General features: G+C 43.4%; 1 protein-coding gene across 2 annotated transcripts in view; it reads left to right on the top strand.

Moving 5' to 3' along the window:
• Window positions 1–24,766, top strand: part of LOC129810775 (E3 ubiquitin-protein ligase UHRF2-like) — a 103,091-nt gene that overhangs the window by 59,091 nt on the left and 19,234 nt on the right. For both annotated transcript variants that reach the window (XM_055861656.1, XM_055861650.1), the window contains exon 3: window positions 18,651–18,991. In XM_055861656.1, coding sequence (XP_055717631.1) covers window positions 18,651–18,991 — 341 coding nt within the window. The remainder of the gene's footprint in view (window positions 1–18,650; window positions 18,992–24,766) is intronic.

The following is a 24,766-nucleotide window of genomic DNA, read 5'->3' as shown; positions in this document are numbered from 1 at the left end:
ACTCTACTATAGCTCCGCTGGTTAGAGAGAGAGAGCATTCACAACTCTACTATAGCTCAGCTGGTTAGAGAGAGAGAGAGCATTCACAACTCTACTATAGCTCAGCTGGTTAGAGAGAGAGCATTCACAACTCTACTATAACTCAGCTGGTTAGAGAGAGAGAGAGAGCATTCACAACTCTACTATAGCTCAGCTGGTTAGAGAGAGAGAGAGCATTCACAACTCTACTATAACTCAGCTGGTTAGAGAGAGAGAGAGCATTCACAACTCTACTATAGCTCAGCTGGTTAGAGAGAGAGAGAGCATTCACAACTCTACTATAACTCAGCTGGTTAGAGAGAGAGAGAGCATTCACAACTCTACTATAACTCAGCTGGTTAGAGAGAGAGCATTCACAACTCTACTATAACTCAGCTGGTTAGAGAGAGAGCATTCACAACTCTACTATAGCTCAGCTGGTTAGAGAGAGAGCATTCACAACTCTACTATAACTCAGCTGGTTAGAGAGAGAGAGAGCATTCACAACTCTACTATAACTCAGCTGGTTAGAGAGAGAGCATTCACAACTCTACTATAACTCAGCTGGTTAGAGAGAGAGAGCATTCACAACTCTACTATAACTCAGCTGGTTAGAGAGAGAGCATTCACAACTCTACTATAACTCCTCAGCTGGTTAGAGAGAGAGAGAGCATTCACAACTCTACTATAACTCAGCTGGTTAGAGAGAGAGCATTCACAACTCTACTATAACTCAGCTGGTTAGAGAGAGAGAGCATTCACAACTCTACTATAACTTGGCTGGTTAGAGAGAGAGAGCATTCACAACTCTACTATAACTCAGCTGGTTAGAGAGAGCATTCACAACTCTACTATAGCTCAGCTGGTTAGAGAGAGAGAGCATTCACAACTCTACTATAGCTCAGCTGGTTAGAGAGAGAGAGCATTCACAACTCTACTATAACTCGGCTGGTTAGAGAGAGAGCATTCACAACTCTACTATAACGCAGCTGGTTAGAGAGAGAGAGAGCATTCACAACTCTACTATAACTCAGCTGGTTAGAGAGAGAGAGCATTCACAACTCTACTATAACTCGGCTGGTTAGAGAGGGAGCATTCACAACTCTACTATAACTCGGCTGGTTAGAGAGAGAGAGCAATCACAACTCTACTATAGCTCAGCTGGTTAGAGAGAGAGAGCATTCACAACTCTACTATAACTCAGCTGGTTAGAGAGAGCATTCACAACTCTACTATAACTCAGCTGGTTAGAGAGAGAGAGCATTCACAACTCTACTATAACTCAGCTGGTTAGAGAGCATTCAGAACTTTACTATAGCTCAGCTGGTTAGAGAGAGCATTCACAACTCTACTATAGCTCAACTGGTTAGAGAGAGCATTCACAACTACTATAACTCAGCTGGTTAGAGAGAGCATTCACAACTCTACTATAGCTCAACTGGTTAGAGAGAGCATTCACAACTACTATAACTCAGCTGGTTAGAGAGAGAGCATTCACAACTCTACTATAACTCAGCTGGTTAGAGAGAGCATTCACAACTCTACTATAACTCAGCTGGTTAGAGAGAGAGAGAGCATTTACAACTCTACTATAACTCAGCTGGTTAGAGAGAGAGCATTCACAACTCTACTATAACTCAGCTGGTTAGAGAGAGAGAGCATTCACAACTCTACTATAGCTCAGCTGGTTAGAGAGAGAGCATTCACAACTCTACTATAACTCAGCTGGTTAGAGAGAGAGAGAGCATTCACAACTCTACTATAGCTCAGCAGGTTAGAGAGAGAGAGCATTCACAACTCTACTATAACTCAGCTGGTTAGAGAGAGCATTCACAACTCTACTATAACTCAGCTGGTTAGAGAGAGAGAGAGAGCATTCACAACTCTACTATAACTTAGCTGGTTAGAGAGAGAGCATTCACAACTCTACTATAACTCAGCTGGTTAGAGAGAGAGAGAGCATTCACAACTCTACTATAACTCAGCTGGTTAGAGAGAGAGCATTCACAACTCTACTATAACTCAGCTGGTTAGAGAGAGAGAGCATTCACAACTCTACTATAACTCAGCTGGTTAGAGAGAGAACATTTACAACTCTACTATAACTCAGCTGGTTAGAGAGAGTGAGAGCATTCACAACTCTACTATAACTCAGCTGGTTAGAGAGAGAGCATTCACAACTCTACTATAACTCAGCTGGTTAGAGAGAGAGAGCATTCACAACTCTACTATAACTCAGCTGGTTAGAGAGAGAGCATTCACAACTCTACTATAACTTAGCTGGTTAGAGAGAGAGCATTCACAACTCTACTATAGCTCAGCTGGTTAGAGAGAGAGCATTCACAACTCTACTATAACTCAGCTGGTTAGAGAGAGAGAGAGCATTCACAACTCTACTATAACTCAGCTGGTTAGAGAGAGAGAGAGCATTCACAACTCTACTATAACTTAGCTGGTTAGAGAGAGAGCATTCACAACTCTACTATAACTCAGCTGGTTAGAGAGAGAGAGAGCATTCACAACTCTACTATAACTCAGCTGGTTAGAGAGAGAGCATTCACAACTCTACTATAACTCAGCTGGTTAGAGAGAGAGAGCATTCACAACTCTACTATAACTCAGCTGGTTAGAGAGAGAACATTCACAACTCTGCTATAACTCAGCTGGTTAGAGAGAGTGAGAGCATTCACAACTCTACTATAACTCAGCTGGTTAGAGAGAGAGCATTCACAACTCTACTATAACTCAGCTGGTTAGAGAGAGAGAGCATTCACAACTCTACTATAACTCAGCTGGTTAGAGAGAGAACATTCACAACTCTACTATAACTCAGCTGGTTAGAGAGAGAGAGCATTCACAACTCTATTATAACTCAGCTGGTTAGAGAGAGAGAGCATTCACAACTCTACTATAACTCAGCTGGTTAGAGAGAGAGAGAGCATTCACAACTCTATTATAACTCAGCTGGTTAGAGAGAGAACATTCACAACTCTACTATAACTCAGCTGGTTAGAGAGAGTGAGCATTCACAACTCTATTATAACTCAGCTGGTTAGAGAGAGAGAGCATTCACAACTCTACTATAGCTCAGCTGGTTAGAGAGAGTGAGCATTCACAACTCTATTATAACTCAGCTGGTTAGAGAGAGAGAGAGCATTCACAACTCTACTATAACTCAGCTGGTTAGAGAGAGAGAGAGCATTCACAACTCTATTATAACTCAGCTGGTTAGAGAGAGAACATTCACAACTCTACTATAACTCAGCTGGTTAGAGAGAGTGAGCATTCACAACTCTATTATAACTCAGCTGGTTAGAGAGAGAGAGCATTCACAACTCTACTATAGCTCAGCTGGTTAGAGAGAGAGAGAGCATTCACAACTCTACTATAGCTCAGCTGGTTAGAGAGAGAGAGCATTCACAACTCTACTATAACTCAGCTGGTTAGAGAGAGAGAGAGCATTCACAACTCTATTATAACTCAGCTGGTTAGAGAGAGAACATTCACAACTCTACTATAACTCAGCTGGTTAGAGAGAGAGAGAGCATTCACAACTCTATTATAACTCAGCTGGTTACAGAGAGAGCATTCACAACTCTACTATAGCTCAGCTGGTTAGAGAGAGAGAGCATTCACAACTCTACTATAACTCAGCTGGTTAGAGAGAGAGAGCATTCACAACTCTACTATAGCTCAGCTGGTTAGAGAGAGAGAACATTCACAACTCTACTATAACTCAGCTGGTTAGAGAGAGAGAGCATTCACAACTCTACTATAACTCAGCTGGTTAGAGAGAGAGCATTCACAACTCTACTATAACTCAGCTGGTTAGAGAGAGAGAGCATTCACAACTCTACTATAACTCAGCTGGTTAGAGAGAGAGAGAGCATTCACAACTCTACTATAACTCAGCTGGTTAGAGAGAGAGCATTCACAACTCTACTATAACTCAGCTGGTTAGAGAGAGAGAGAGCATTCACAACTCTATTATAACTCAGCTGGTTAGAGAGAGAGAGAGCATTCACAACTCTACTATAACTCAGCTGGTTAGAGAGAGAGAGCATTCACAACTCTACTATAACTCAGCTGGTTAGAGAGAGAGCATTCACAACTCTACTATAACTCAGCTGGTTAGAGAGAGAGCATTCACAACTCTACTATAACTCAGCTGGTTAGAGAGAGAGAGAGCATTCACAACTCTATTATAACTCAGCTGGTTAGAGAGAGAGAGCATTCACAACTCTATTATAACTCAGCTGGTTAGAGAGAGAGAGCATTCACAACTCTACTATAACTCAGCTGGTTAGAGAGAGAACATTCACAACTCTACTATAACTCAGCTGGTTAGAGAGAGAGCATTCACAACTCTACTATAACTCAGCTGGTTAGAGAGAGCATTCACAACTCTACTATAACTCAGCTGGTTAGAGAGAGAGAGAGCATTCACAACTCTATTATAACTCAGCTGGTTAGAGAGAGAACATTCACAACTCTACTATAACTCAGCTGGTTAGAGAGAGTGAGCATTCACAACTCTATTATAACTCAGCTGGTTAGAGAGAGAGAGCATTCACAACTCTACTATAGCTCAGCTGGTTAGAGAGAGAGAGCATTCACAACTCTACTATAGCTCAGCTGGTTAGAGAGAGAGAGCATTCACAACTCTACTATAACTCAGCTGGTTAGAGAGAGAGAGAGCATTCACAACTCTATTATAACTCAGCTGGTTAGAGAGAGAACATTCACAACTCTACTATAACTCAGCTGGTTAGAGAGAGTGAGCATTCACAACTCTATTATAACTCAGCTGGTTAGAGAGAGAGAGCATTCACAACTCTACTATAACTCAGCTGGTTAGAGAGAGAGAGTGCATTCACAACTCTATTATAACTCAGCTGGTTAGAGAGAGAGCATTCACAACTCTACTATAGCTCAGCTGGTTAGAGAGAGAGAGCATTCACAACTCTACTATAACTCAGCTGGTTAGAGAGAGAGAGCATTCACAACTCTACTATAGCTCAGCTGGTTAGAGAGAGAGAACATTCACAACTCTACTATAACTCAGCTGGTTAGAGAGAGAGAGCATTCACAACTCTACTATAACTCAGCTGGTTAGAGAGAGAGCATTCACAACTCTACTATAACTCAGCTGGTTAGAGAGAGAGAGCATTCACAACTCTACTATAACTCAGCTGGTTAGAGAGAGACAGAGCATTCACAACTCTACTATAACTCAGCTGGTTAGAGAGAGAGCATTCACAACTCTACTATAACTCAGCTGGTTAGAGAGAGAGAGAGCATTCACAACTCTATTATAACTCAGCTGGTTAGAGAGAGAGAGAGCATTCACAACTCTACTATAACTCAGCTGGTTAGAGAGAGAGAGCATTCACAACTCTACTATAACTCAGCTGGTTAGAGAGAGAGAGAGCATTCACAACTCTACTATAACTCAGCTGGTTAGAGAGAGAGCATTCACAACTCTACTATAACTCAGCTGGTTAGAGAGAGAGAGAGCATTCACAACTCTATTATAACTCAGCTGGTTAGAGAGAGAGAGCATTCACAACTCTATTATAACTCAGCTGGTTAGAGAGAGAGAGCATTCACAACTCTACTATAACTCAGCTGGTTAGAGAGAGAGCATTCACAACTCTACTATAACTCAGCTGGTTAGAGAGAGCATTCACAACTCTACTATAACTCAGCTGGTTAGAGAGAGAGCATTCACAACTCTACTATAACTCAGCTGGTTAGAGAGAGCATTCACAACTCTACTATAGCTCAGCTGGTTAGAGAGAGAGCATTCACAACTCTACTATAACTCAGCTGGTTAGAGAGAGAGAGCATTCACAACTCTACTATAACTCAGCTGGTTAGAGAGAGAGCATTCACAACTCTACTATAACTCAGCTGGTTAGAGAGAGAGCATTCACAACTCTACTATAACTCAGCTGGTTAGAGAGAGAGAGAGCATTCACAACTCTACTATAACTCAGCTGGTTAGAGAGAGAGCATTCACAACTCTACTATAACTCAGCTGGTTAGAGAGAGAGAGCATTCACAACTCTACTATAACTCAGCTGGTTAGAGAGAGAGCATTCACAACTCTACTATAACTCCTCAGCTGGTTAGAGAGAGAGAGAGCATTCACAACTCTACTATAACTCAGCTGGTTAGAGAGAGAGCATTCACAACTCTACTATAACTCAGCTGGTTAGAGAGAGAGAGCATTCACAACTCTACTATAACTTGGCTGGTTAGAGAGAGAGAGCATTCACAACTCTACTATAACTCAGCTGGTTAGAGAGAGAGAGCATTCACAACTCTACTATAGCTCAGCTGGTTAGAGAGAGAGAGCATTCACAACTCTACTATAGCTCAGCTGGTTAGAGAGAGAGAGCATTCACAACTCTACTATAACTCGGCTGGTTAGAGAGAGAGCATTCACAACTCTACTATAACGCAGCTGGTTAGAGAGAGAGAGAGCATTCACAACTCTACTATAACTCAGCTGGTTAGAGAGAGAGAGCATTCACAACTCTACTATAACTCGGCTGGTTAGAGAGAGAGAGAGCATTCACAACTCTACTATAACTCGGCTGGTTAGAGAGAGAGAGCAATCACAACTCTACTATAACTTGGCTGGTTAGAGAGAGAGAGCATTCACAACTCTACTATAACTCAGCTGGTTAGAGAGAGCATTCACAACTCTACTATAGCTCAGCTGGTTAGAGAGAGAGAGGGCATTCACAACTCTACTATAACTCAGCTGGTTATAGAGAGAGAGCATTCACAACTCTACTATAGCTCAGCTGGTTAGAGAGAGAGAGCATTCACAACTCTACTATAACTCAGCTGGTTAGAGAGAGCATTCACAACTCTACTATAACTCAGCTGGTTAGAGAGAGAGAGCATTCACAACTCTACTATAACTCAGCTGGTTAGAGAGCATTCAGAACTTTACTATAGCTCAGCTGGTTAGAGAGAGCATTCACAACTCTACTATAGCTCAACTGGTTAGAGAGAGCATTCACAACTACTATAACTCAGCTGGTTAGAGAGAGAGCATTCACAACTCTACTATAACTCAGCTGGTTAGAGAGAGAGCATTTACAACTCTACTATAACTCAGCTGGTTAGAGAGAGAGCATTCACAACTCTACTATAATTCAGCTGGTTAGAGAGAGAGAGCATTCACAACTCTACTATAGCTCAGCTGGTTAGAGAGAGAGCATTCACAACTCTACTATAACTCAGCTGGTTAGAGAGAGAGAGAGCATTCACAACTCTACTATAGCTCAGCTGGTTAGAGAGAGAGAGCATTCACAACTCTACTATAACTCAGCTGGTTAGAGAGAGCATTCACAACTCTACTATAACTCAGCTGGTTAGAGAGAGAGAGAGAGCATTCACAACTCTACTATAACTTAGCTGGTTAGAGAGAGAGCATTCACAACTCTACTATAACTCAGCTGGTTAGAGAGAGAGAGAGCATTCACAACTCTACTATAACTCAGCTGGTTAGAGAGAGAGCATTCACAACTCTACTATAACTCAGCTGGTTAGAGAGAGAGAGCATTCACAACTCTACTATAGCTCAGCTGGTTAGAGAGAGAGAGCATTCACAACTCTACTATAGCTCAGCTGGTTAGAGAGAGAGAGCATTCACAACTCTACTATAACTCAGCTGGTTAGAGAGAGAGAGAGCATTCACAACTCTATTATAACTCAGCTGGTTAGAGAGAGAACATTCACAACTCTACTATAACTCAGCTGGTTAGAGAGAGTGAGCATTCACAACTCTATTATAACTCAGCTGGTTAGAGAGAGAGAGCATTCACAACTCTACTATAACTCAGCTGGTTAGAGAGAGAGAGTGCATTCACAACTCTATTATAACTCAGCTGGTTAGAGAGAGAGCATTCACAACTCTACTATAGCTCAGCTGGTTAGAGAGAGAGAGCATTCACAACTCTACTATAACTCAGCTGGTTAGAGAGAGAGAGCATTCACAACTCTACTATAGCTCAGCTGGTTAGAGAGAGAGAACATTCACAACTCTACTATAACTCAGCTGGTTAGAGAGAGAGCATTCACAACTCTACTATAACTCAGCTGGTTAGAGAGAGAGCATTCACAACTCTACTATAACTCAGCTGGTTAGAGAGAGAGAGCATTCACAACTCTACTATAACTCAGCTGGTTAGAGAGAGAGAGAGCATTCACAACTCTACTATAACTCAGCTGGTTAGAGAGAGAGCATTCACAACTCTACTATAACTCAGCTGGTTAGAGAGAGAGAGAGCATTCACAACTCTATTATAACTCAGCTGGTTAGAGAGAGAGAGAGCATTCACAACTCTACTATAACTCAGCTGGTTAGAGAGAGAGAGCATTCACAACTCTACTATAACTCAGCTGGTTAGAGAGAGAGAGAGCATTCACAACTCTACTATAACTCAGCTGGTTAGAGAGAGAGCATTCACAACTCTACTATAACTCAGCTGGTTAGAGAGAGAGAGAGCATTCACAACTCTATTATAACTCAGCTGGTTAGAGAGAGAGAGCATTCACAACTCTATTATAACTCAGCTGGTTAGAGAGAGAGAGCATTCACAACTCTACTATAACTCAGCTGGTTAGAGAGAGAGCATTCACAACTCTACTATAACTCAGCTGGTTAGAGAGAGCATTCACAACTCTACTATAACTCAGCTGGTTAGAGAGAGAGCATTCACAACTCTACTATAACTCAGCTGGTTAGAGAGAGCATTCACAACTCTACTATAGCTCAGCTGGTTAGAGAGAGAGCATTCACAACTCTACTATAACTCAGCTGGTTAGAGAGAGAGAGCATTCACAACTCTACTATAACTCAGCTGGTTAGAGAGAGAGCATTCACAACTCTACTATAACTCAGCTGGTTAGAGAGAGAGCATTCACAACTCTACTATAACTCAGCTGGTTAGAGAGAGAGAGAGCATTCACAACTCTACTATAACTCAGCTGGTTAGAGAGAGAGCATTCACAACTCTACTATAACTCAGCTGGTTAGAGAGAGAGAGCATTCACAACTCTACTATAACTCAGCTGGTTAGAGAGAGAGCATTCACAACTCTACTATAACTCCTCAGCTGGTTAGAGAGAGAGAGAGCATTCACAACTCTACTATAACTCAGCTGGTTAGAGAGAGAGCATTCACAACTCTACTATAACTCAGCTGGTTAGAGAGAGAGAGCATTCACAACTCTACTATAACTTGGCTGGTTAGAGAGAGAGAGCATTCACAACTCTACTATAACTCAGCTGGTTAGAGAGAGAGAGCATTCACAACTCTACTATAGCTCAGCTGGTTAGAGAGAGAGAGCATTCACAACTCTACTATAGCTCAGCTGGTTAGAGAGAGAGAGCATTCACAACTCTACTATAACTCGGCTGGTTAGAGAGAGAGCATTCACAACTCTACTATAACGCAGCTGGTTAGAGAGAGAGAGAGCATTCACAACTCTACTATAACTCAGCTGGTTAGAGAGAGAGAGCATTCACAACTCTACTATAACTCGGCTGGTTAGAGAGAGAGAGAGCATTCACAACTCTACTATAACTCGGCTGGTTAGAGAGAGAGAGCAATCACAACTCTACTATAACTTGGCTGGTTAGAGAGAGAGAGCATTCACAACTCTACTATAACTCAGCTGGTTAGAGAGAGCATTCACAACTCTACTATAGCTCAGCTGGTTAGAGAGAGAGAGGGCATTCACAACTCTACTATAACTCAGCTGGTTATAGAGAGAGAGCATTCACAACTCTACTATAGCTCAGCTGGTTAGAGAGAGAGAGCATTCACAACTCTACTATAACTCAGCTGGTTAGAGAGAGCATTCACAACTCTACTATAACTCAGCTGGTTAGAGAGAGAGAGCATTCACAACTCTACTATAACTCAGCTGGTTAGAGAGCATTCAGAACTTTACTATAGCTCAGCTGGTTAGAGAGAGCATTCACAACTCTACTATAACTCAGCTGGTTAGAGAGAGAGAGCATTCACAACTCTACTATAACTCAGCTGGTTAGAGAGAGAGAGAGCATTCACAACTCTACTATAGCTCAGCTGGTTAGAGAGAGAGAGCATTCACAACTCTACTATAACTCAGCTGGTTAGAGAGAGAGCATTCACAACTCTACTATAACTCAGCTGGTTAGAGAGAGAGAGCATTCACAACTCTACTATAACTCAGCTGGTTAGAGAGAGAACATTTACAACTCTACTATAATTCAGCTGGTTAGAGAGAGTGAGAGCATTCACAACTCTACTATAACTCAGCTGGTTAGAGAGAGAGCATTCACAACTCTACTATAACTCAGCTGGTTAGAGAGAGAGCATTCACAACTCTACTATAACTCAGCTGGTTAGAGAGAGAGAGCATTCACAACTCTACTATAACTCAGCTGGTTAGAGAGAGAGCATTCACAACTCTACTATAACTCAGCTGGTTAGAGAGAGAGAGCATTCACAACTCTACTATAACTTGGCTGGTTAGAGAGAGAGAGCATTCACAACTCTACTATAACTCAGCTGGTTAGAGAGAGAGAGCATTCACAACTCTACTATAGCTCAGCTGGTTAGAGAGAGAGAGCATTCACAACTCTACTATAGCTCAGCTGGTTAGAGAGAGAGAGCATTCACAACTCTACTATAACTCGGCTGGTTAGAGAGAGAGCATTCACAACTCTACTATAACGCAGCTGGTTAGAGAGAGAGAGAGCATTCACAACTCTACTATAACTCGGCTGGTTAGAGAGAGAGAGCATTCACAACTCTACTATAACTCAGCTGGTTAGAGAGAGAGAGCATTCACAACTCTACTATAACTCAGCTGGTTAGAGAGCATTCAGAACTTTACTATAGCTCAGCTGGTTAGAGAGAGCATTCACAACTCTACTATAGCTCAACTGGTTAGAGAGAGCATTCACAACTACTATAACTCAGCTGGTTAGAGAGAGAGCATTCACAACTCTACTATAACTCAGCTGGTTAGAGAGAGAGCATTCACAACTCTACTATAACTCAGCTGGTTAGAGAGAGAGCATTCACAACTCTACTATAACTCAGCTGGTTAGAGAGAGAGAGCATTCACAACTCTACTATAACTCAGCTGGTTAGAGAGCATTCACAACTCTACTAACTCAGCTGGTTAGTGAGCATTCACAACTCTACTATAGCTCAGCTGGTTAGAGAGAGAGCATTCACAACTCTACTATAGCTCAGCTGGTTAGAGTGAGAGCATTCACACCTCTACTATAACTCAGCTTGTTAGAGAGAGAGAGCATTCACAACTCTACTATAACTCAGCTGGTGAGAGAGAGAGCATTCACAACTCTACTATAGCTCAGCTGGTTAGAGAGAGAGCATTCACAACTCTACTATAACTCAGCTGGTTAGAGAGAGAGAGCATTCACAACTCTACTATAACTCAGCTGGTTAGAGAGAGAGAGCATTCACAACTCTACTATAACTCAGCTGGTTAGAGAGAGAGCATTCACAACTCTACTATAACTCAGCTGGTTAGAGAGAGAGTATTCACAACTCTACTATAGCTCAGCTGGTTAGAGAGAGAGCATTCACAACTCTACTATAACTCAGCTGGTTAGAGAGAGAGCATTCACAACTCTACTATAACTCAGCTGGTTAGAGAGAGAGAGAGCATTCACAACTCTACTATAGCTCAGCTGGTTAGAGAGAGAGCATTCACAACTCTACTATAACTCAGCTGGTTAGAGAGAGAGAGCATTCACAACTCTACTATAACTCAGCTGGTTAGAGAGAGCATTCACAACTCTACTATAACTCAGCTGGTTAGAGAGAGAGAGAGCATTCACAACTCTACTATAACTTAGCTGGTTAGAGAGAGAGCATTCACAACTCTACTATAACTCAGCTGGTTAGAGAGAGAGAGAGCATTCACAACTCTACTATAACTCAGCTGGTTAGAGAGAGAGAGCATTCACAACTCTACTATAACTCAGCTGGTTAGAGAGAGAGAGCATTCACAACTCTACTATAACTCAGCTGGTTAGAGAGAGAACATTCACAACTCTACTATAACTCAGCTGGTTAGAGAGAGTGAGAGCATTCACAACTCTACTATAACTCAGCTGGTTAGAGAGAGAGCATTCACAACTCTACTATAACTCAGCTGGTTAGAGAGAGAGAGCATTCACAACTCTACTATAACTCAGCTGGTTAGAGAGAGAACATTCACAACTCTACTATAACTCAGCTGGTTAGAGAGAGAGAGCATTCACAACTCTATTATAACTCAGCTGGTTAGAGAGAGAGAGCATTCACAACTCTACTATAACTCAGCTGGTTAGAGAGAGAGAGAGCATTCACAACTCTATTATAACTCAGCTGGTTAGAGAGAGAACATTCACAACTCTACTATAACTCAGCTGGTTAGAGAGAGTGAGCATTCACAACTCTATTATAACTCAGCTGGTTAGAGAGAGAGAGCATTCACAACTCTACTATAGCTCAGCTGGTTAGAGAGAGTGAGCATTCACAACTCTATTATAACTCAGCTGGTTAGAGAGAGAGAGAGCATTCACAACTCTACTATAACTCAGCTGGTTAGAGAGAGAGAGAGCATTCACAACTCTATTATAACTCAGCTGGTTAGAGAGAGAACATTCACAACTCTACTATAACTCAGCTGGTTAGAGAGAGTGAGCATTCACAACTCTATTATAACTCAGCTGGTTAGAGAGAGAGAGCATTCACAACTCTACTATAGCTCAGCTGGTTAGAGAGAGAGAGCATTCACAACTCTACTATAGCTCAGCTGGTTAGAGAGAGAGCATTCACAACTCTACTATAACTCAGCTGGTTAGAGAGAGAGAGAGCATTCACAACTCTATTATAACTCAGCTGGTTAGAGAGAGAACATTCACAACTCTACTATAACTCAGCTGGTTAGAGAGAGTGAGCATTCACAACTCTATTATAACTCAGCTGGTTAGAGAGAGAGAGCATTCACAACTCTACTATAACTCAGCTGGTTAGAGAGAGAGAGAGCATTCACAACTCTATTATAACTCAGCTGGTTAGAGAGAGAGCATTCACAACTCTACTATAGCTCAGCTGGTTAGAGAGAGAGAGCATTCACAACTCTACTATAACTCAGCTGGTTAGAGAGAGAGAGCATTCACAACTCTACTATAGCTCAGCTGGTTAGAGAGAGAGAACATTCACAACTCTACTATAACTCAGCTGGTTAGAGAGAGAGAGCATTCACAACTCTAATATAACTCAGCTGGTTAGAGAGAGAGCATTCACAACTCTACTATAACTCAGCTGGTTAGAGAGAGAGAGCATTCACAACTCTACTATAACTCAGCTGGTTAGAGAGAGAGAGAGCATTCACAACTCTACTATAACTCAGCTGGTTAGAGAGAGAGCATTCACAACTCTACTATAACTCAGCTGGTTAGAGAGAGAGAGAGCATTCACAACTCTATTATAACTCAGCTGGTTAGAGAGAGAGAGAGCATTCACAACTCTACTATAACTCAGCTGGTTAGAGAGAGAGAGCATTCACAACTCTACTATAACTCAGCTGGTTAGAGAGAGAGAGAGCATTCACAACTCTACTATAACTCAGCTGGTTAGAGAGAGAGCATTCACAACTCTACTATAACTCAGCTGGTTAGAGAGAGAGAGAGCATTCACAACTCTATTATAACTCAGCTGGTTAGAGAGAGAGAGCATTCACAACTCTATTATAACTCAGCTGGTTAGAGAGAGAGAGCATTCACAACTCTACTATAACTCAGCTGGTTAGAGAGAGAACATTCACAACTCTACTATAACTCAGCTGGTTAGAGAGAGAGCATTCACAACTCTACTATAACTCAGCTGGTTAGAGAGAGCATTCACAACTCTACTATAACTCAGCTGGTTAGAGAGAGAGCATTCACAACTCTACTATAACTCAGCTGGTTAGAGAGAGAGAGCATTCACAACTCTACTATAACTCAGCTGGTTAGAGAGAGAACATTCACAACTCTACTATAGCTCAGCTGGTTAGAGAGAGAGAGCATTCACAACTCTACTATAACTCAGCTGGTTAGAGAGAGAGCATTCACAACTCTACTATAACTCAGCTGGTTAGAGAGAGAGAGCATTCACAACTCTACTATAACTCAGCTGGTTAGAGAGAGAGAGCATTCACAACTCTATTATAACTCAGCTGGTTAGAGAGAGAACATTCACAACTCTACTATAGCTCAGCTGGTTAGAGAGAGAGAGCATTCACAACTCTATTATAACTCAGCTGGTTAGAGAGAGAGAGCATTCACAACTCTACTATAACTCAGCTGGTTAGAGAGAGAGAGCAATCACAACTCTACTATAGCTCAGCTGGTTAGAGAGAGAGAGCATTCACAACTCTACTATAACTCAGCTGGTTAGAGAGAGAGCATTCACAACTCTACTATAACTCAGCTGGTTAGAGAGAGAGAGCATTCACAACTCTACTATAACTCAGCTGGTTAGAGAGAGAGAACATTCACAACTCTACTATAACTCAGCTGGTTAGAGAGAGAGCATTCACAATTTAGGAGATACTGAAATATGTTTTGTCATTCATTTCCTTGATGGCACTTGTACACCAGCAGCAGGTCATTCGGCCTCATTTCGCCACCTTTTCCCCTTTGCATTTCTGTGGTTTTGGCCCACGTGCCTGTGGTAGTTTGAATTGGCAGCCTTGTCTCAACTCCCTCAGCGTTCTGAGCTCCATCTCCATAGTGACCGGCCGACCCAGACACTCAGGGAGTGTTGAGCTACTGTAGCAGGTCCAGTGGTGTGGGTGCCAGTCAGGGGTCTGTCAGACTGACTGACGTGTGTGGCGTGGGTGGTGTGGGTGCTTAAATCTGTCCTATTTCACATGTGTGAATTGGAAATGTTTTTGTTTTTTTTGCATATCCCAACTCTCCTCGAGTCACCCTTGGAGAATGGGGTCACAGCCAGGGTAGGTTGATATATTGTTCTGGGTCCTTATTCACAAAGCGTCTCAGAGTAGGAGTTATGCTATAGGATCAGTGTAGCCTTTTCGATCATAATGAATAGGATTTTATATGGACGTTGGGTGGGGGCGTCATACATCGGCACTACTGTTCTGATAAGCATTTTGAATACTGGCCCTGTTGAGGGATGTCTGGATGGCACTGTACCTCGTCTTTTACCTCATGGTATGTTGCTCTACAGATTTAATCTCCCCCTAGGCCTAGAATCAGATATCAGATTCTAGGAACCAAATTTCTCTTGGTATTTGTATTATTCATACTCACTTACAGTAAATGGTAGAGCTGCTAGGTTTTGATAGACATGTCCTGTTCACAGTTAACACCAAAGCCAAGCTGCAGGGGAGCGTGGGCCTAAAGATGCCATGCAGACCCAAGCTAAGAGACACACTATACCCAGAGCCCAGCCCTGAGAGAGGGCCTGCTGCTGGCGAACCACAGCGGCTGTAAAAGATATGTGCTGGAACATGGACAGGACAGTCTCTTGGCTCAATGCTTATAGCGCCATCAAGGAGATGACTGCAGCTGTGTTTTCAGTTCCAAAAGTATGTGGACACCTGCTCGTCGAACATCTCATTCCAAAATCATGGGCATTAATATGGAGTTGGTCCCCCCTTTTTGCTGCTATAACAGCCTCCACTCTTCTGGGAAGGCTTTCCACTAGATGTTGGAACATTGCTGCGGGGACTTGCTTCCATTCAGCCACAAGAGTATTAGTGAGGTCTGGCACTGATGTTGGGTGATTAGGCCTGGCTCACAGTCGGCGTTCCAATTCATCCCAAAGGTGTTCGATGGGGTTGAGGTCAGGGCTCTGTTCAGGCCAGTCACGTTCTTCCACACCGATCTCAACAAACCAAAAATAAGAGGTAGGTAGGTAGGTGTAAAGTGACTGCATATCTAATAAACAGGGAGTAGCAGCAGTGTAAAAACAAAGGGTGGGGGTGGTGTCAATGCAAATAGTCTGGGTGGCCATTTGATTAATTGTTCAGCAGTCTTATGGCTTGGATATAGAGGCTGATAAGGAGCCTTTTGGACCTCGACTTAGATGTCATTGTATGCTGTAGTGTTACGATTTCCATTCACTGGAACTAAGGGGCCCGAACCATGAAAAACAGCTCCAGACCATTATTCCTCTGCCACCAAACTTTACAGTTGACACTATGCATTCGAGCAGGTAGCGTTCTCCTGGCATCCGCCAAAACCCAGATTAGTCCGTCGGACTGCCAAATGGTGAAGCATGATTCATCCCTCCCGAGAACGCATTTCCACTGATCCAGAGTCCAATGGCGGCGAGCTTTACACCACTCTGCACGGCCATGGAAACCAATTTCATGAAGCTCCCGGCTAACAGTCATTGTGCTGACGTTGATTCCAGAGTCAGTTTGGAACTCGGTAGTGAGTGTTGCAACCGAGGACAGACAATTTTTACGTGCCATGAGCTTCACCACTCGGCGGTCCCGTTCTGTGAGCTTGTGTGGCCCACCATTTCGCGGCTGAGCCGTTGTTGCTCCTAGACGTTTCCACTTCACAATAACAGCACTTACAGTTGACCGGGGCAGCTCTAGCAGGGCAGAAATTTGCTGAAACTGACTTGTTGGAAAGGTGACATCCCATGACAGTGCCACTTTGAAAGCCACTGAGTTCTTCAGTAAGGCCATTCTGTTGCCAATGTTTGTCTATGGAGATTGCATGGCAGTGTGCTTGATTTTATACACCTGTCAGCAACGGGTGTGGCTGAAATAGCCAAATCGACTAAATTGAAAGGGTGTCCACAAACTTTTGGCATTGTAGTGTACTAACAGGATTAGTTAAACACTCAAATGTACCATTGTGCATTCTGACTCACTGTCTGATAAATGGCATATTTTATTATATTATGACTAATGATGGAGATAACTAAGGAGATGACTGACCAGCAAACAGGTTTACTCATAAAACTGACGAGGTAAGCACACCCACACATAATGAACAGGAAGTAGTATATGTATTGTATGTACGTAGTGTGAACAGGAAGTAGTATATGTATTGTATGTACGTAGTGTGAACAGGAAGTAGTAGTTCTATGTAAACTTAATGTGAACAGAAAACACCAAAAATCTGCTTAACTTTGATACGGCTTTGATACTGAGACGGAGTACAGTAGTAGTGATTTCAAGTTCCTCTGAAAGCTAACATTTGTATTAGTTTGTTCATGATCAATTGTTGCAGGTTCAGGGTACCGGTATTATTGATGATTTAAAGATTTAAATGTACTCAAACCCAGTGAGTAAGGTCTCTTGTAGTGTTGTGGTGTCTCCCTTGTAGTGATGTGTGTTTTCCTATATTTTTATTTTAATCCCAGCCCCCTGCAAGAGGCCTTTTGCGTTTTGGTAGGCCGTCATTGTAAGTAAGAATTTGTTCTTAACTGACTTGCCTAGTTAAATAAATATAATAAAAAATTGGCGTGTGGCCCAGAGGATGTCCCTGTCAATTAGCAGACCCCATTGGCCTGTAGAGATGAACATGTCTGCTTTCACTATCCGTCTCTCCTGGAGCTGATGACAGGACCACATGAAAACAGCAGCCTGACTGAAGGCTCTGTCTGATTCTCATGTAGATGTGAATTCATATGGAAAGGTACAAGCTTTGTCCTTTATAAACAGGCTGGTGGGTTTTGGAGTCTAGAGTTTGAGTCGATTCCATTTCAATTCAGGAATTTGATTTACTGCCTGAATTGAAATGGACTTGGCCCCCAAAAACCCCACTCTCCCTCCCAGCCTAACCCTAACTCGGCTCTTTAATTCAAGGACTTTACAACGATGTCTGGTCATTTATATTCTGCATCTGTACAAGGCTGAGATCTGGATTGATGGTCTCTTGATGCGTCCTCGGTTTGTGTTATGATGCATAACATTGTTAGCTAATAGAGTTAGCCGCTCAGGATGATGTCACTGTTCTGGAATGTTCATCAGTTCTGGAATCTTCATCCGTGAGTTCTTCAGTGAGTGTTTGTTGAGAGGCAAAGGGGGGACAGAGAACCTCCATCCACTGTAGCCATGATACACATTGTAAACATTGCTATGCTCAGAGGTCCCAGACAACATGTTGTTGGCCTTGCCCCTCCCTGTCTCCTAGCTCTGCTATGCATGTGAGCTGCTCACGTCCCGTATACTGAGGCAAGGGCGGTGCATTTATAGCATAGTCAATGGTGTTTAGCTAACACACTGGAGACCGCGTGTCTCTCATTTTGTCGCTAATCATTAACTTTTTCTCTCATCAAAACCTTCCATTGCCCAAGTAACTGAGGATTCTTTTCCACCACTTTGTTTGTTCATGATGTCAACAAAAGTAAAAAGGCTTTGAACTTATAAGAAGACCTTTTAACATTTCATCACTATCCTTGAAATGTCCCATGAGTCTTTTGCTTTGTTTACCCACAAACCTGTTATTGCTTTCATCAGTACTCAAAGCCAGCTGCACTCTGCACATCCATTCATTTTAATTGTACGTGTGCATTTTATTCATAGTTGAAAGGTAAGCTCAATTTTCTGTTATTTTCCCCCTTTCAGATAAACGAGTTGGTGGACTGCAGGGACATAAGCATCGGTGCCTGGTTTGAAGCCTGCATTGACAACGTGTCACGCAGCCCAAAGGGACAGAACAGCACCAGTAAAGCTCCTACAGCAGGGAAGGTTGGCAGGCCTAGCAAAAGGACTAACGGCAAGCTTGAGACAGAGCCGGACCAAGGCCAAAGCCACCTCTCCTCCTCAGACAATAATAATGGGAATAATTGTTCTGTGTTGAACTCTGCCAGTATTGGGCCAGGGGCTGGGCCCTCCACCTCTCAAACAGACTCTACTGCCACAGACAAAGAGAAGGAGGATGTGACGTACCACATCAGATATGATGAGTAAGTTGTCAGTGCTTTCTGACCTACTATGCTTGCTATCGCAGATTCATATTTTCCTTTTTTGTTTGCTCACGGTTTTAGAAAAGGTTAATTCAGTTTGGTGGGATTAACCAACTGTGAGTGGTGATGGATCCTACCAGGTAAGTAAGGACTGTGTAGACTTGTGTGCTTGGGAGTTCAGGAGTTGGTGAGATTGCATGCTATATATGAATGAATGAATAAATGAATGATCTTAGCCATAAAAACGGCTATACACGATATGCACTTACAGTATGTAGTGCTGCACCATTAGATACGGAGGAGGAGAGATTACATGCCATATAAATCCCCGTATATCTACCATGATACTTCTTGATGTAGTGCTACACCATTGGAGTTGATTTACAATAGCCCCACCCTCTCATTTGACCTTTAACCCAGGAAACAAAAGCTCAGGCACTAAGAGAAGAGAATACTATTTCCCCGATAGCCTTGGTGAGTCAGTCAAATGGAAATCCATGTGTAACAGGAAGTCATTTCCTGTCTCAGAGATCCATTAGAAAAAGGAATCAAAACAATTAGTCTGCAGCGTTGATCCTGGAGGGTCTATGTTTTTAGGACTGACGCATAACTTTCATTTACACACAGTTGCTAGCCGGAGAGTAACAGCCAGATGAAATGGACAAGAAATAGACACGTTATAATTCAATTCTGGATACATCCTGTCAGTTTGGAAATCTGATGTTGAATTGCATTTTTACTATATTTACACAACTTCCATGGCTTCCAACTTCTCTAAAAACAACATTGTCAGTAGTTGGTGTTTTGAACAACAACTGGGACAATGTGTTCAGTTTTACATGCAATCAAAGTAGGGAACATCTGCAACATATTAATGCAATTTTTTATTTTTTTTAACTCACGCAATTTAAGCAGAAATTGCCCTACATCCTGCTGGATGGTGAAAGTTCCCCTGTAGGGATGTTGGGGATGTGAACCCACAACCCTTGGGTTCAGAGGGAACAGGAAAGGGGGTCAGGTTGGAGCAGCTTGTTTAAAACCACAGCCCCTGATGTATCCCTCCCTGCCTGCAGCTTATAAGGGAATGTAGAATAGGGTGGTGGAGGGGGAAGCTGCTAAATAGAATTTGGAGTCATCTTTTTCTGGTGAATCCGTTCAGAAGGAGCCGTTTCCATGGTAACCACAGAGTTCTCGGGAGCGTTACTTTAACCGCCTCATCTCCACATTCTAATTGCTGCCTAAAATTGAGTGGCACATCTAGCATGTCACATGGAGAGGTACAGGAGGCTCGTTGCTGTGTGAACCACATACACCACTGCTGTTGTCGAGTAGCTATCAATCTCTTCAGCCATTGGCCATATTTCAACATGATCAGTGTTTGACTTGGACAGGAGCTCACCGACGCTGACTACTGACACCTCACATTTTCTACTGCTTGAGCTCCTGTTCCTCTTATAGAATATTAGTTCAAAAGTATTGTGGAGCTCCTGAACCAAAATATACACGGTACTGACACCCAAAATGAGTACCGACGTCTATTTTCAGTCCAAGCTAAGCACGGAGTATGACGATTGCAAATGACAACAATGCATATTTCAAATGACCCCAAGCCAAGCAGCTTCTCTCTCTGGCTCTGATTGGTAAACGGCACAATCTACCTTCCCAGGTTTTTACTGTTTGTTAGAGCGCGGAGCGGAGGGTTTTTCTCTTCTCCTTTGTGTACGTTGTGGTTAGGCAAGGCTTCTCAAGGTTCTTGCTGTATAATTTGATGCAGAAAAACAGCCTGTTTCACATTGAAATCTCAAACTAATTTCCATCAAAACTGTTGCCTCCAAGATAAAGAATCCTCTGTGTTTTTGTTGTTGCCTGTTTCTCTTTACTAACAAGCATCTCAGATCGGGCTTATGGTCAGTCTACTATTTGGCCCAACCAATGCATGTACATCCATCCAGCCAGAAGAAAAACCTGGATAGGATAAATAATACAATTATCAGATGACATGGTTATATAAAAAAGATCAGAAGGCATATATTGCCCCAGAGACCATGCTATTTCAGTATTGTTGCAGTTATCCCCCCCCCCTTTCTAATTTAGCTGCATGGATTAAACCTGGTACTTAAATGTAACAGATCTAATTCAGTGTATTTTCATTCAGTGTATTTCACTATTGCTAAAGGCAGACTGAGACCAAATGCCTGCAGGTCCATTGAATGATAAAATAATAGCGCTGTTACAACACACTTGGCAACCTTGTATTGCGTGAATAGATCCAACCAGGACTGCCTGCCTGCTAGTAAATGACTCCCCCACTGTCCTCTCAATGCACTTCACTCCACTTATCCTCCCTCTTGTTTTCAGATTAAATGTGATTAAACAGATCTTAATTTTTTTTTCTGTTTCCATTTAAACAAATTTAACAGGGAGGTTAACAGAATGTGATCATTTCACCCGTGATGCTACCATGGAGTAATTATACTCAACTAAGAACAGCCGTGTGTGTGTGTGTGTGTGTGTGTGTGTGTGTGTGTGTGTGTGTGTGTGTGTGTGTGTGTGTGTGTGTGTGTGTCTCCTCATCTGAACCCAGAGACCCTATCAAACCATGCAGCTTATCTGACAGCCATGGAACCCAACAAAACGATATTGGTTTTCACATATCTCCTCTACATGCTGTACATGAGATCTGTCTGGTTGTCTACTTACAATGATGATCACAGTCTCTCCAGTCAACACTCTAAATTCCACAATCTAAAACCCAAAACACATTCTAGAATCCTTGCTTCCTGCTCCTCCCAGGTCCCGTGTACAGTATGAGGGTCTGTGTGGCCCATGTTGGGGTGGACCACCGTGTGCTGAACACTGACTTCTGTTCTGTTCTCCCCCTACGGAGCCTCCTGTTACCCTCCCAGTGTCCCAGCACATTGACTTCTGTTCTGTTCTCCCCCTACAGAGCCTCCTGTTACCCTCCCAGTGTCCCAGCACATTGACTTCTGTTCTGTTCTCCCCCTACAGAGCCTCCTGTTACCCTCCCAGTGTCCCAGCACATTGACTTCTGTTCTGTTCTCCCTCTACAGAGCCTCCTGTTACCCTCCCAGTGTCCCAGCACATTGACTTCTGTTCTGTTCTCCCCCTACGGAGCCTCCTGTTACCCTCCCAGTGTCCCAGCACATTGACTTCTGTTCTGTTCTCCCTCTACGGAGCCTCCTGTTACCCTCCCAGTGTCCCAGCACATTGACTTCTGTTCTGTTCTCCCCCTACGGAGCCTCCTGTTACCCTCCCAGTGTCCCAGCACATTGACTTCTGTTCTGTTCTCCCCCTACAGAGCCTCCTGTTACCCTCCCAGTGTCCCAGCACATTGACTTCTGTTCTGTTCTCCCTCTACAGAGCCTCCTGTTACCCTCCCAGTGTCCCAGCACATTGACTTCTGTTCTGTTCTCCCCCTACGGAGCCTCCTGTTACCCTCCCAGTGTCCCAGCACATTGACTTCTGTTCTGTTCTCCCTCTACGGAGCCTCCTGTTACCCTCCCAGTGTCCCAGCACATTGACTTCTGTTCTGTTCTCCCCCTACAGAGCCTCCTGTTACCCTCCCAGTGTCCCAGCACATTGACTTCTGTTCTGTTCTCCCCCTACAGAGCCTCCTGTTACCCTCCCAGTGTCCCAGCACATTGACTTCTGTTCTGTTCTCCCTCTACAGAGCCTCCTGTTACCCTCCCAGTGTCCCAGCACATTGACTTCTGTTCTGTTCTCCCCCTACAGAGCCTCCTGTTACCCTCCCAGTGTCCCAGCACATTGACTTCTGTTCTGTTCTCCCCCTACAGAGCCTCCTGTTACCCTCCCAGTGTCCCAGCACATTGACTTCTGTTCTCCCTCTACAGAGCCTCCTGTTACCCTCCCAGTGTCCCAGCACATTGACTTCTGTTCTGTTCTCCCCCTACAGAGCCTCCTGTTACCCTCCCAGTGTCCCAGCACATTGACTTCTGTTCTGTTCTCCCCCTACAGAGCCTCCTGTTACCCTCCCAGTGTCCCAGCACATTGACTTCTGTTCTGTTCTCCCCCTACAGAGCCTCCTGTTACCCTCCCAGTGTCCCAGCACATTGACTTCTGTTCTGTTCTCCCCCTACGGAGCCTCCTGTTACCCTCCCAGTGTCCCAGCACATTGACTTCTGTTCTGTTCTCCCCCTACAGAGCCTCCTGTTACCCACCCAGTGTCCCAGCACATTGACTTCTGTTCTGTTCTCCCCCTACAGAGCCTCCTGTTACCCTCCCAGTGTCCCAGCACATTGACTTCTGTTCTGTTCTCCCTCTACGGAGCCTCCTGTTACCCTCCCAGTGTCCCAGCACATTGACTTCTGTTCTGTTCTCCCCCTACAGAGCCTCTGTAATCCCCGCCACCCAAAAAAGGAAATCCGTGCCTCTAGCCTGCTACCCTCACACAGTGTCCCAGCACACTGACGACTTGAAGCCATTACTGTGCCCAAGCATTCTTCTCTAGTGTCTACTCACCTATACACTAGTCATGCTGATGGACTGAATTGTAAAATGCATAAATGACTTGCATTGACAGGACACATTAGCATACATGTGTTAGGCAGTGGGGGCCTGGTGCAATCCCTCTCTCTCACACACATAAACACACACATGAACACACACACATGAACATACACACACATGTAGAGGATATTGCTGTGAACCATATGCTGGTCTTTCTCTCTCCCTCTGTGTAAAGCGTCGGCCCGGGGGCTATAGAGGGTGTGTGTGTGTGGGGAACCACGGTTTGATATTCAGGACATGAACATGATTGTGCAGGAAGCACATGCAGGGAGAGAGAATGTGAGGGACGATCAGACTGAGGAGGTTGTGTCTGAAACGGCACCCTATTCCCTATATAGTGCACTACTTTAGACCAGAGCCCTATGGCACCCTATTCCCTATATACTGCACTACTTTAGACCACAGCCCTATGGCACCCTATTCCCTATTTACTGCACTACTTTAGACCAGAGCTCTATGGCACCCTTTTCCCTATATACTGCACTACTTTAGACCAGAGCCCTATGGCACCCTATTCCCTATATACTGCACTACTTTAGACCACAGCCCTATGGCACCCTATTCCCTATATACTGCACTACTTTAGACCAGAGCTCTATGGCACCCTTTTCCCTATATACTGCACTACTTTAGACCAGAGCCCTATGGCACCCTATTCCCTATATACTGCACTACTTTAGACCAGAGCCCTAATGCAGGTCTACTTCTATCTAGGTTTCATAGTACAGCCAATGGCAGCTAAGCCTCCTCCCCATGCTAATGTGTGTTGTAGCATTCATTCAATGGTCAAATGTAGGTCTAAATAACAGTCTTCCTGTGGTCAGGATTCCATCATCCTACTACTGTCACATTTATATGATGGAGGATGGGCTGAGAAGATTAGCACAGAAACCACTGTAATTGTATTTCAGCAGAGTGTTAAAGATTTTAAGATGCATCTGTCTAGTCCGTGTGTTACTAACTCAAATGAGATGGTCAGACTGATGCATGAGAAGGTCAGAGGAAAGCTCTGTGATTTGTGACACTGCAGTGTGTGTGTGTGAGAAAAGCATTGTGTTAAGCAGACGTAGATGAGCTAGTCTCCAGCTTTCACACCGTCCCTTTGAAACGGTAGATCCCCTTGTTGTCTCTTCTCTCCTGATCTCCGCCACAGAGATCCTATGTTTATACATCAGACATTCTTTTGATGTAAAACTCTGATAACCTGAGGGATGTGGGGATGTGGGG

Source organism: Salvelinus fontinalis, chromosome 2 (genome assembly GCF_029448725.1).
Source record: "Salvelinus fontinalis isolate EN_2023a chromosome 2, ASM2944872v1, whole genome shotgun sequence".
Taxonomy (NCBI): domain Eukaryota; kingdom Metazoa; phylum Chordata; class Actinopteri; order Salmoniformes; family Salmonidae; genus Salvelinus; species Salvelinus fontinalis.
This window is presented reverse-complemented; position numbering and strand designations above follow the sequence as displayed.